The sequence below is a fragment of the Camelina sativa genome, chromosome 8, assembly GCF_030686135.1.
Source record: "Camelina sativa cultivar CO46 ecotype springtype chromosome 8, ASM3068613v1".
Lineage (NCBI taxonomy): Eukaryota > Viridiplantae > Streptophyta > Magnoliopsida > Brassicales > Brassicaceae > Camelina > Camelina sativa.
Genome location: NC_141887.1, coordinates 24211921 through 24223753, shown reverse-complemented (window position 1 = coordinate 24223753; position 11833 = coordinate 24211921). Strand labels below are relative to the sequence as shown.

Sequence of the window (11833 nt, the reverse complement as noted above, 5' to 3'; positions counted from 1 at the left end):
TTTTAATTAAGTACTGTATCAGATTAGTGACATTAAACCACATAATGGATTTGACAACAATTTATCCGAATAAATAAGTTTTTACAACAAAGTTCATACATCTCAAGATTTGTAAAGTTTCCATATTCCATTTTTGTTTTTCGAAATCTGGAGGAAATTATTGAGTTCTTTTGAGAAACGACCGTTGGATTATAGAGAAAGTGGGACCCTAGTAAGTAGTGATCCATCCATCCCTAGAAACTGTAGTAGAGAGATACAACTTTTTGGGATGCAGTGAAGAAGTCGTCGACCAAAGTCCCACTTCACATCTAGATCTACACTTTTGTCTCTTTTTCCCGTTATTAATTGATCAAAAATAAATCAATAAATATACAAAACAAAGAGTTAGAAAAAATCAGAACGTTGGGCCGACTCGCACAGATCCTATTAATTCTCTTCTTTCCACAATCTCTCATCTTTAATAAACTAGCCGTTACATCATCCCTCTCTCTCTCTCCCTCTAAACCTCCATCAATGGCTGCTTCTGTTGAAACTCAATCACCTAATCATACTAACCAGGTAACTTCCTTCTTCTTCTTCTCCGACCAACATAGATCATGGGTTTGATTCAATATTGAAAATTTCGTGTTTTTTTTTAACAGGAAGGAACAAGCTTGATCATGGTTTCTGCAACTTGTTTTGGTTCTTCTCCAACGGTTAGTCCATCTTCAGACAAGCGTTTATGGAGCAATCTTCGTAACAGGATTGATGTTCTCCTCGAAGAAAAGAGCAAAGATCACAAACCCATTGCCGATACTATTACTACTGGAGAATCAGAGAGATCAAAAAGGTTTAAGAATGATTCGATGCTTTTGCTTAAAGGGTTTGATTCGGTTTCGCATACTCTTTCTCTGCTTTCTAGTAACCTCGACAATGCCCTTCAGGTAAATGAAAAAAAAATCTAAAATTAATTCAGTTCTGATCTGAAAATTAGGTTTTGTTCATCCTTTCATGGTTGCTGATACAAAAAGTGTTTTTTTTTTCTTTCTGTAAAATCAGGGAGTTAGAGAATTAGCGAAACCACCTACGTTATCTGAGATACTCCACTCGAATCTTAAAGCTGATCAGATACAACGACAACAAAAAGAAGAAGAAGAAGAAGAAGAAGAGAGTAAAGGGACGAAGAGGAAACACGAATCTGACGTTGAAGAAAAAGATGATTCTTCGAATGAAGAAGAGAAGAGACCAAAAGATAGGAAAATCATGAAGAGGGCTAAGAACGTAATGCCTCAGTCTTTTAAGTCCTTTGTGGTTTTCTTCTTGAATTTGTCAAAAAGATTCAATCTTTATTTCTTGCAGATTGCGATATCCATGGCAGCGAAAGCTAATTCACTTGCAAGAGAGCTTAAATCCATTAAATCTGACCTCAGTTTTATCCAAGAACGTTGTGGTTTGCTTGAAGAAGAGAACAAGAGACTCAGAGATGGGTTTGTGAAGGGTGTCAGACCTGAAGAAGATGATTTGGTATGTACATAGTCATATAAGGTTCTGTTTTGCTCTGTTATGCTCTGTTCTTATGATTCTATGAAAAACAGGTGAGGCTACAATTGGAGGTGTTGCTTACGGAGAAAGCTAGATTAGCGAGTGAAAACGCGAATCTGGTTAGAGAAAATCAGTGTCTTAACCAGATGGTTGAGTACCATCAGATCACATCTCAAGATCTATCTCCTTCATATGAACAAGTCGTTCAAGGTTTATGCTTAGATTTCTCATCCCCTGGTCCTCAGTTCGATGATGATGAAGAAGAAGAAGAGGATGAACCAAGATCTCATCATGTCTCGAAAGCTCTCAACGAAACCTTTGAGAAAACAGAAGAAGAAGAAGAACAACGACATTGATCAAGACAATTTTTAGATTTTCTGTGTTTCGTTCTAAATTTTCCATAATTGATGATTATGTTTTGTGTGTTTCGTTTTGAGAATTTGAGTAGTTTCTTGGTCTCTAAGACATAAACTTGTAACACCCCACTGTTTGTTGTAATAATTTGGTCACATATTATGTTAAATAAACAAATCCAATGTATACACTATTTGCTTTCTGACCCTTGCAAATTTGGATATTGGGTCTACTCCTTGTTAGTGGCCAGTGTACAATCTGCCTTCTATGCTTTCGGACCCGTGCAAATTGGATATTGGGTCTACTGCTTGTTTTTGTGAGGGTTCTTCTCTTGTTTACACTACTAATTCGAGATGGCCTTTCCTCAATTTGAAGCAAGGCTAACTCGACCCGGCCTGTTTTTAAAGTTTGGTACAGACTAATGGTGGATAAAATCGCTAAAGGAACTTGACGATTCGCATAAGCCACCACCAGGCACCAGCTTCACGAATCTGAAAGACGAGGCCGCGGTTTAGAGCTTGACGGCTTATAGTAGTAAGGCAAGAAAGAAGCGGATGGTTAGTCTTAAGTTAAATACATGCAGTCTTAAGTTAAATACATGCAATTGTAAACATCCCACATTCCCACAGCTTGTTGTAACAATTTGGTCAGGTATGAAGTAAATCAAACAGACTTAATATGCTTTTGACCCTTGAACTGGTTACTGAGACTACCTAGTACTGCTCCTAACAATTGCTTTGTGCTTGTTTGGACATTATACGTGAACAACTTATGTTTTTGTTACTAATCCGAGATGTCCCTTTACTCCCTTAATTTGACGTTAAAGATATAGGTTTCTTTAATCTTAAAAAAAACAAAAGACTTTATTTCCTTAAAAGAATAGTTCCTCTAATCCAGAATTTGCAGAATAAAGTCTTACTTAGTGCTTACCATTAGATTATCAATATAACGTACGTGATTAGTTTTTCTAATTGAATTCACAACTTTCAGCTAATTGACATGTCTCCTTGATGACCCAATCTTTAGTGTTTTTAAAACATACGGATGAGAGTATAGTCAAAAGTTAGAGAAAAGAATATTCTCAGTTGACATGTTTGTGTAAACATGAAAGCGATTCCTCCTTACTTTGTTTGTACTAAAAGGTTATTAAAGCTGAATAAAGACTTAACAAAATAACACAAGAAATTTCTGAAGGATCTTAGCTTTTGATTTCTCGTTTGCATTATAATTTTTCAGGTCAGCAGTGGAATGTTGATGATGCAAAAGAATCCTCCTCTTCTTTCTCTGATTGGGTTGGACAATCTATAAAACACCAATAGAAACAAAAAGATTTGAAAGTAGAGATTGGCGAATGCGACATTCCAACGGTTTATGGCTCATTGGAGAGAGGGAGAGAATGGTATATATTCTTCTTAGCTTTTTTTTTTTAATACTTACTTAGCATATCTATTAATCCATTTACTTAGCTTTTAAAACCATTAATATACTAAAACCGCTGTTTGTGTAACACATAGTCTTTCAAAAGTTTTCTTCACTTAAATTAGAAACTTCTTTTGCCACAATATAGTTTCTTAAATCCAACTAGTTACCGACATGATCATTACTATGATATATACTTTCTCAGGAGTTTGGGTCTCTGCCTTAATCTTTCCGATGATCCGAAACCAGCCTTTGCTAATACTTTATAAGATGGCGTAAAACATTCCTTTCACTAGAAATAGTGTACATAGTTAATAAATTAAAAGAAGATATCCCATTCATTAGATGTCACACGTTCGTCGCCATTAGTGTACAATTTTATTTTTAATTGTTGTTACACATATAAGCCAGAATTTGCAGAATAAAGTCTTACTTAGTGCTTACCACTAGATTACCAATATAACTTACGTTCTAATTGTTCTTAAAAAAAAAAAAACATATATATATATATAATCATAAAAAATCGAAAAAGAAAAAAAAAACGTTTTACCCCAGCTTTTTTGTTTTCGTATTTGAAATTATTGATTAACTAATTGTAGTCTTCATCTCACAAATTTGATGTACTTACAAAACCCAAAAAAAAAACATATGGAAGTTTTAAATTGTTTGGACTCGTCGTTGTTCAAAGTCTTTCTTCGATGTATAGAGGTTTGTTTAATTCTTGTATGATTCAACTCTCACGAAACAAATTAAAGGCTGTAAAAATTCTCATATATATCCAATAAAGAATAATATATACGGGATGTTTTGTGCTCACAATTCTTGTCCTTCATCGAATTTGAGAGTTGAAAGTGTCGATCTGATCATTCCATGAAATTTGTGGACTTTGAACTCGTGTGGTTTCTTGACTTGATCAATTATAAGATAAATATTTATGTATTACCATAAAACTAAAAATTACCATAATATTTTTTTTGAGTTCAGACACTAGCGAAGTGAAAACTTATATGTTATAGCGTAAAATAAAAATAAAAATAAAAATAAAAAATAATAACAGGCATCAAATTTTTTATTAGACAACAGTCAAATTTTGTTTTTTTAATATAAAAGTTTAACTAATTTTGAAAATTTCATCAGGATCAGTTGACCCCAACCCTGTGGTTGTTCATTTCCTTTCGCCCTGACTCCAGCTAGCTAGGTACACCATCTTCTTTGTTAATGTACTCAAAGAAACTAGATAGATATTGTATTTGAATCTATACAACCAAATAAACTTGTAAATATTCTTTAATAACTTAATATTCATTATTTGTAATTGGACTTGTGAGTTGTGAGTAAGGATCTCTTGAAAAACATTTTTTCATCTTATATATACAACATACTCAGAAATTATTTGCAACTTTTTAAAAAGTATAAAGGGACAATTTCTTCTATATGGTTTAAAACTTTAAATAGAACCAAAATCCAATCTACGTCCGGCGAGTGTTAAACTTCAAAGACGTCGACGATGCATGAACTACTTTTTTTTTAGTCTGGCATCTACCGAGAACATTATTGGCTGGTTCTTGTTTATTTTCCTTATATAGAAAGTTATTCTAATTATAGACAACGAGAAAGTGCTTTCTTTTTATATTTTATTCATGTGAGCCACTAGAATACTAGTTAACCTTTTTTTTCTTGTGTTTTTCCTATAATAGCATATTCTATTATTCAACTATTTATTTAACATATCGTTGACTACCACTTTTAATTAATTAATTTATTTATTTTCATATATCTATTTAATTTGTTTGTTAATTAAGAATGAACATAAGAGGGTAGTTCTTCACATTCATCTTTCCAAAATTTGGATATATATATATATATATATATATATGCGTAACATATAAAATATGTGGTGAGGACTTATGAGAATGATCATGAGAGAAAGACAAATTAACAAAAGAAGAATTCTTTTGATCGATTGATCTATAGCAAAATAAGTTAGATTGTGGTTCAAAGTTCATGTTTTATTTGGTGTGGAGCTTTTGACTGGACCAAAAAAAGTAAAGGATAATTTGGAAAACAGGTATTAAGAAACTCGAAACAGGTATTATTAGTCCACGGTGCTATATTGCTAATTAGACGAATATTCGTCCCTACCTTTACTTTTTGTTCTAATTAACCAATATTAAATATTAATAATTCGTTGACATAACAAAGTTCTTTTTCTTTTAATTTTTTTTTTTTTTTTTTGAACCAAACGGATCTACCGGTCGACACGATTAGATTAGGGTAGTCATGCTCTAAACTCACTATAATAGAGCACTCAAAAATATATTTTAACAGTACTTGTTTGGATGACCAAACTTTTAGTTGTTTGTAGAAGTGCGTTACTGTGCCTCCACTCAAGTTGAAACTAGACTCGCAGTATAAATACACACCCTACTCATCCCTTCTAACTCCCCTTCATCATATTCATCCCATCATTCTCTTCCTCTCTCTTCTTCTCTCAGTACTCTTCTTTTTGCTCTCTATACAGAAAACAAAAATGTCCGCAATATTTGGCCAAGCTTACCAACATCTTCCCAAGAAGCAAGTAAGCCAAAAAGCTGACTCTGGTGGATGGAGTTTCCTACAATATCTCTCTGAAACCAAAGGCATTTTCCAAAACAGAGAAGACGACACAAAGAAAACAGCTTACGTCCACCCAATCGAGAAGCGTTCTGTAGCTAAACTGAGCCTTGAGATGTGCACAGAGAGCCTCGGGACCGAGAATGGGAGTGATAGTGGAGACGAGATCTCGTTACTTGCACTTGAAGGAACCAATACTTCAATAATGAGTCCTCATACTACGAAGCCTCAGAAAGAAACCAACCTTATAGAGACCCGTGAAAACAGTTTTCCCCCGCCGCTAAACTCCGTCAACGGATTCAACAATAGGCGTATGGTAAGGTCATATAAAGAAGACGGTCGTCTTGTTGTTCAAGCGATTAGGGTTTGTCCACCACCTCGTTGCTTTGTATCTGAACGTCGTGAAGGAAGACTACGTCTCTGTTTGTCAGAGAATTCAGCACTTAGCCATGATGGAGGTGAAGATCAGTTTGAAGAAAATGAATCTGAAATCGAAGCTCATGAAGAAGATGAAGATGAAGATGAAGAGAAAGGACAAGAAGACGATACAGAGGATGAAGAAGAAGAGCAAGAGGAAGAGGAAGAGGAGGGCATTATGGGGAATAATGAGAACTTTGAGGATAAAACTGGAAAGAAAAAGTTTAGTAGAAGGCCAAAAAGGAGATGCCATGAGAATGGAGGTGAGCCAACAACGATGCTTAACTGGAAGGCGAACCAATTTTGGGTGACCACTTAATAATGGGCAAACTCGACTCATCACTAAATAAATTTATTTCTAAGACAATAATAATTAGTATTCTGGCTTATTTATTTTTATTTTTATTTTTTAAGTTTGATTTAGATTATGTGCAAAAATGTTTTCTCTTAGTCCCATTGTATGACTACGGCTTCTAACTCTATTTATAAACTGTAACGTGAGTTATTACATAGACTACACTTCATATTTCTAGTACAAACTTATGCGAAGGTGGTATGTATACACACCAATACTTACATAATACGTAACTACTTTTGTGACTCTTGTAATATGAAAAAAGTACATTGACTAAGTTGAATTTTTCTGATTTTATAAAATATGGAAAATGAGGACCGACTTTTAATTCATTCGATAGATTAGTATAGTGCAACCAAAAAGCAGAAGTAAATAATAGAATATAATCATTAATTTATATTTTAACATTCTTCTCAGGAACTACAATATAGAATACGTACACATCCAGAATAAAAAGACTTTGATAGGGATGACCTGCATAGGTGACAAATTCGAACATGCATGCATGACCACCAAAACTGTCGAACATGAAAGTTTGAGGTTCTACAGCTTAACCTAGAAATTAATTAAAATTCTTAACCATTTTAAATACTATAAATCTACTAAAAAGTAAAAAAAAAAAAAAAGTCTTGAACAATGCGTATAGTTAATTTCAGAAGATTGATCCAACCCGTAACTATGTTCACTTAATTATCACAGAAAACCAAACCATTTAATAACAGTATATAGTCAAACTAACTAGAAGAATAAAGTGATAAAAACCAAAAAGAAAAAGAAACAATGATAAAGTGAACCAATTATATAACGTAATTACTATGTTAAAACGAAATTGGAGTCCAACCCTTATATCATCAAAAGAACTTTAAAATTGAAACCTAGGGATTAGGGTTTCAAATTTAACGATTCAGTATGTTAGATCAATACATTTATTCAACCAGCACAATGTCAAGATATCTTAAAGTCTTTTAAAGAAGAACTACATGTTGTTTATGAGTATGAGTAAGCTTTACACTATTACTGTAGACCAAAAATCTTTGTCACGTGTGTGTGCATATAGTATGCATATATAGACACTTGTAGTCGTACGGACGTGAATGAATAGGAACAAAATAACTTTGTAGGTTCTTTAATTTTGTACACGATAGATATGATCTCTACTAATTTCATGATATTCTTCCCATCTGTCCTCGACCAAACTCGTACAATATAAATCTCGGAATGATATCAAAATAGATCTTGCAAGTATATGTCTGAGCCAATGAGAAACAGACAACAATAAGAAGTATTGTGTCCACTCCAATCTTACAAATCTGAAGAGCCATACACTCAGTTTGTTCTCTCTGCAAACGAATAGAGGATGAGGATTCTGTACATATGATCCACTTGACTCCGCATTATTGACCGAAATCTTTAGTAAATCTCATCATGTACCCATCCTTTTTTGTATATATATATATATCTATTCGAAATTTATGGTTATCATATATTTGTATTGAAATACTAATTAGTGATAATACGAAAATTAATTTTATTTATATATGTATATTGGTGATCTTAGATATTATTTTTTCTGTTTTCCAAACAGTGTGACATGTTTCACACAAATTAAGAAACTATGTAAAAACATTTAATATTTTTTTCTCTAAATAATTCAATATGGTGAATAAATTGATTGCTCTAGGAACATTTTCAATTTTCAAAATTCAAAGTTCAAACTCTTTTTTGCTGATGTCAATTTTTATTTTATTTCTTGTAAATGTAATTGGGTTCTGTATTTAGTATTGGGCCGAGACTAGGCCCAACACACAACTGGCTCTCATTCCAACACAGAGTAAGCAAGGAATTCAACTCCACAAAGCTCTCAGTAATTAAATTTACTAAAGATGAATCAAAACATGTTGGTCCGCTCTGCTCGGCCAACCCTAGCCTCCATTTGCCGCCTTTTCTCCGCCGCCGCGACGTCGGTGGACACGACGGCTGATGCAGCCGTGGTAAAGACTCGCAGCGGAGGAGCAAGAGGAGGAGCAGCGACCAATAAAAAAGAAACCGTAGTTGGAGGAAGAGACACTCTAGGAGGGAGACTGTTAGGCCTCACGTATACGAAACGCAGTGCCGTTGTTACCATCCGGAAATGGAGAGAAGAAGGCCACTCCGTTCGCAAATACGAACTTAATCGAATCGTTAGAGAGCTTCGTAAGATCAAACGCTATAAACACGCTCTTGAGGTTCGCGATTTTTCTCAATTTCGAATTTGATTTGCCCTGATTCTATCTGATCAGTAGCTTGGTCTGATTATTTTGAGTTGGTTTGATTTGGAGTTCATTGGGGTAAACTGTTATAGTGTATTATTATGAGCAGATATGTGAATGGATGGTTCTACAAGAAGATATAAAGCTGCAGGCTGGTGATTATGCTGTACATCTTGATTTGATTTCCAAAATCCGTGGTTTGAACAGTGCTGAGAAGTTTTTCGAAGATATGCCAGATCAAATGCGAGGCCATGCTGCTTGCACTTCTCTTCTCCATAGTTATGTGCAGAACAAGTTGTCTGATAAAGCAGAGGCATTGTTTGAGAAAATGGGTGAATGTGGTTTCTTGAAGTCTTGTCTGCCTTACAATCATATGCTATCCATGTATATATCCAAAGGGCAGCTTGAGAAAGTCCCTGTGCTGATTAAGGAGTTGAAGATCAAAGCGTCTCCTGATATTGTTACTTATAATCTGTGGCTGACTGCGTTTGCCTCTGGAAGTGATGTCGAAGGTGCGGAGAAAGTTTACCTTAAGGCGAAGGAAGCAAAGCTGAATCCAGACTGGGTGACTTATAGCGTGTTAACGAATTTGTATGCTAAGACTGATAATCTCGAAAAGGCGAAACTTGCTTTGAAGGAGATGGAGAAGTTAGTTTCTAAGAAGAACCGGGTTGCTTATGCTTCTCTCATAAGCCTGCACGCGAACTTGGGAGATAAAGATGGAGTTGACTTAACTTGGAAGAAGGTTAAGTCCTCTTTCAAGAAAATGAATGATGCTGAATACCTCAGCATGATATCTGCGGTGGTGAAACTTGGTGAATTCGTGCAAGCCAAAGCTTTGTACGATGAATGGGAAGCTGTCTCTGGAACAAGAGATGCTAGAATCCCAAATCTAATCCTTGCTGACTACATGAACAGAGACGAGGTTCTTCTGGGAGAGAAGTTTTACGAACGCATTGTGGAAAAAGGGATAAACCCGAGCTATTCTACATGGGAGATTCTCACATGGGCTTATCTGAAACGTAAAGATATGGAGAAAGTAGTAGATTGTTTCGGTAAATCCATTGATGCTGTGAAGAAATGGACTGTGAATGTAAGATTGGTTAAAGGAGTGTGCAAGGAACTCGAGGAACAAGGGAATGTTAAAGAAGCAGAGAAGCTAATGACTATACTCCGAAAGGCTGGTCATGTGAACACTCAGCTCTACAATTCTCTATTACGTACTTACGCTAAAGCAGGCGAAATGGCACTCATAGTTGAAGAGCGTATGGCAAAGGATAATGTAGAGTTAGATGAAGAGACTAAGGAGCTCATAAAACTAACCAGTCAAATGCGTGTGACTGACATCTCGTCCACCATTTCGTAGCCTAAACGCTGCCGAGTTAGTTTCGGTCTGCAATTTCCATAAACGGAGGAATACAGAAAACATATCTGGAGTGAATCCATATTTGAAGAGCTGATCGTTTAAAGAACAAGTCCCGACCAATCGAGATACTTGACTTGAAGCAGTACTATTCACTTGCTCGGACAATTATAGCTTGAAGAGAATAATCTGCCCAAAAGCTGCAAATGAATGAAGTTGCTGCGAAGGTCACTGTGAGTTATTCCTTTTTTATTTTTCGTATTATGTTTTCTCAATTTAATATGACTAAAAACTATTTTGTATTGTGGCAATTTTATATTCTTTGGTTCTCTAAAGTAGTGATGATGTCAAATGATCTTTGAGAGGTTGACTAACTGAAAAACCTACTTCAACTCGTCTTGTTGGGTAGTTATGACTTGTGTAAGCTTATGTAAGCTTCAAAGACTTGTGTCCAAAGTGGATTTGTTCAGCTCCAAACAGTTAGTCAACTATTTTAACCATAAACCCATATCTATCTAGTTGCAAGTAGGAGCTACAAATCTTAATATTTTTTCCAAATTTTGATCTTCTACCTAAATATGATTAGTATAGGACTCTAGCATTTATTAAGCTGGTAGGTAAACTACATTTGTGTACCCATAAAACCTTAGACTTTGGGATGTGTTTGAATTTGATTACTCTGTTTATTTTTTATTGAAGTACATGGTTAATTGTAAAACTATGATTGGCAGGTTAGAGCTAGCAGTCCATACCAATTTAATAATTACTTAAACTTATCTCCAAGATTAGTCATGTAGTCTCACGACTAATCTTGATATAGAGCCCACTTGAGGTAAAAGATCATCGTAAAAGAAATTCGAAGAACTTGGGATGGTTGGTGAAGGTTGTTAAGAAGAAGTGGCGCTGTTGGTCATTTGATTTTCCTAACTTTTCAATATATAAAGATATGCATTATGGGCTTTGTTCAAAAAAAAAAAAAAAAAGATATGTATTATGGGATAGTAGATGACTTATAAATGATAAAAAATCATTACTTTTTCTTCTGCCCATTTTTATAACAACATACTGTAGTTTGCTCTGAGCTATTAAATACAAAGTTTAACACACAAAATTGGTTTCTCTCTAGAGGTTTTGGTTTCTCAGCAAAAGAAAAAGGAAAAAATATGAAAGTAATTGGGTAGCCATAAAAATAATGCGATGATAAGATGAAAAAGAACAAGTAATGCGAAACAAAATCACAAAGAAATGATAAAAAAATTAGTTTGTAGTTTAGGTAAAACCCTTGTTTATTAAGGAACAGTTTGAAAATTAGATCATTAAACATAAAAAAATGTCATTAAAAATCGAGGGTAGGCGTTTACTTCATACAACTCAACCCACTCCCCGACATGACCTCCTCAATCTTTCTTAGAAACTATATAATAATTTAACAATATAACAAATAATATAAATTACTTATGATCGCTTGGTTTAAAAAGTTAACTTTAAAAATGAAAATTAATAGTCAAATAAATATTTTGTAGTCTAGTAATTATCTATTAA

At 34.4% G+C, this 11833-nt stretch overlaps 3 protein-coding genes across 4 annotated transcripts; all 3 read left to right on the top strand.

The window, feature by feature from the left end:
- The first annotated feature begins 251 nt into the window (after nt 1-251).
- Nucleotides 252-2075, top strand: LOC104707803 (uncharacterized). The gene is made up of 5 exons (XM_010424232.3): nt 252-558; nt 642-923; nt 1039-1260; nt 1339-1503; nt 1575-2075. Exons 1-5 carry the CDS (start codon nt 514-516, stop codon nt 1875-1877), a joined length of 1017 nt encoding a protein of 338 aa, XP_010422534.1. The 5' UTR covers nt 252-513; the 3' UTR covers nt 1878-2075.
- Nucleotides 2076-5676: 3601 nt separating this feature from the next.
- On the top strand, nt 5677-6834 carry FAF1 (FANTASTIC four-like protein (DUF3049)). The gene has a single exon (XM_010424231.3). The coding sequence runs from the start codon at nt 5825-5827 to the stop codon at nt 6641-6643; it is 819 nt and encodes a 272-aa protein (XP_010422533.1). The 5' UTR covers nt 5677-5824; the 3' UTR covers nt 6644-6834.
- A 1706-nt stretch (nt 6835-8540) lies between these two features.
- LOC104707801 (pentatricopeptide repeat-containing protein At4g02820, mitochondrial) lies at nt 8541-11327 on the top strand. 2 transcript variants are annotated; one of them, XR_754706.2, is made up of 3 exons: nt 8541-8904; nt 9038-10524; nt 11023-11327. XR_754706.2 is itself a non-coding variant. In XM_010424230.3 (2 exons), the coding sequence occupies exons 1-2, from the start codon at nt 8563-8565 to the stop codon at nt 10292-10294; spliced, it is 1599 nt and encodes a 532-aa protein (XP_010422532.1). In that variant the 5' UTR covers nt 8541-8562; the 3' UTR covers nt 10295-10626. The 2 variants fall into 2 exon arrangements, 1 of the variants encoding a protein (XP_010422532.1); XM_010424230.3 differs by lacking the exon at nt 11023-11327 and having other exon boundaries at nt 9038-10626.
- The last annotated feature ends 506 nt before the right edge of the window (nt 11328-11833 follow it).

Excerpts from the sequence above, each read along its gene's own strand:
- LOC104707803 (XM_010424232.3), top strand. The coding sequence starts at position 514 with ATGGCTGCTTCTGTTGAAACTCAATCACCTAATCATACTAACCAG. Across the intron at positions 559-641 it reads CACCTAATCATACTAACCAG|GAAGGAACAAGCTTGATCAT; the intron begins GTAACTTCCTTC and ends TTTTTTTAACAG. Across the intron at positions 1,504-1,574 it reads GACCTGAAGAAGATGATTTG|GTGAGGCTACAATTGGAGGT; the intron begins GTATGTACATAG and ends TATGAAAAACAG.
- FAF1 (XM_010424231.3), top strand. The coding sequence starts at position 5,825 with ATGTCCGCAATATTTGGCCAAGCTTACCAACATCTTCCCAAGAAGCAA.
- LOC104707801 (XM_010424230.3), top strand. The coding sequence starts at position 8,563 with ATGAATCAAAACATGTTGGTCCGCTCTGCTCGGCCAACCCTAGCCTCC. Across the intron at positions 8,905-9,037 it reads GCTATAAACACGCTCTTGAG|ATATGTGAATGGATGGTTCT; the intron begins GTTCGCGATTTT and ends TATTATGAGCAG.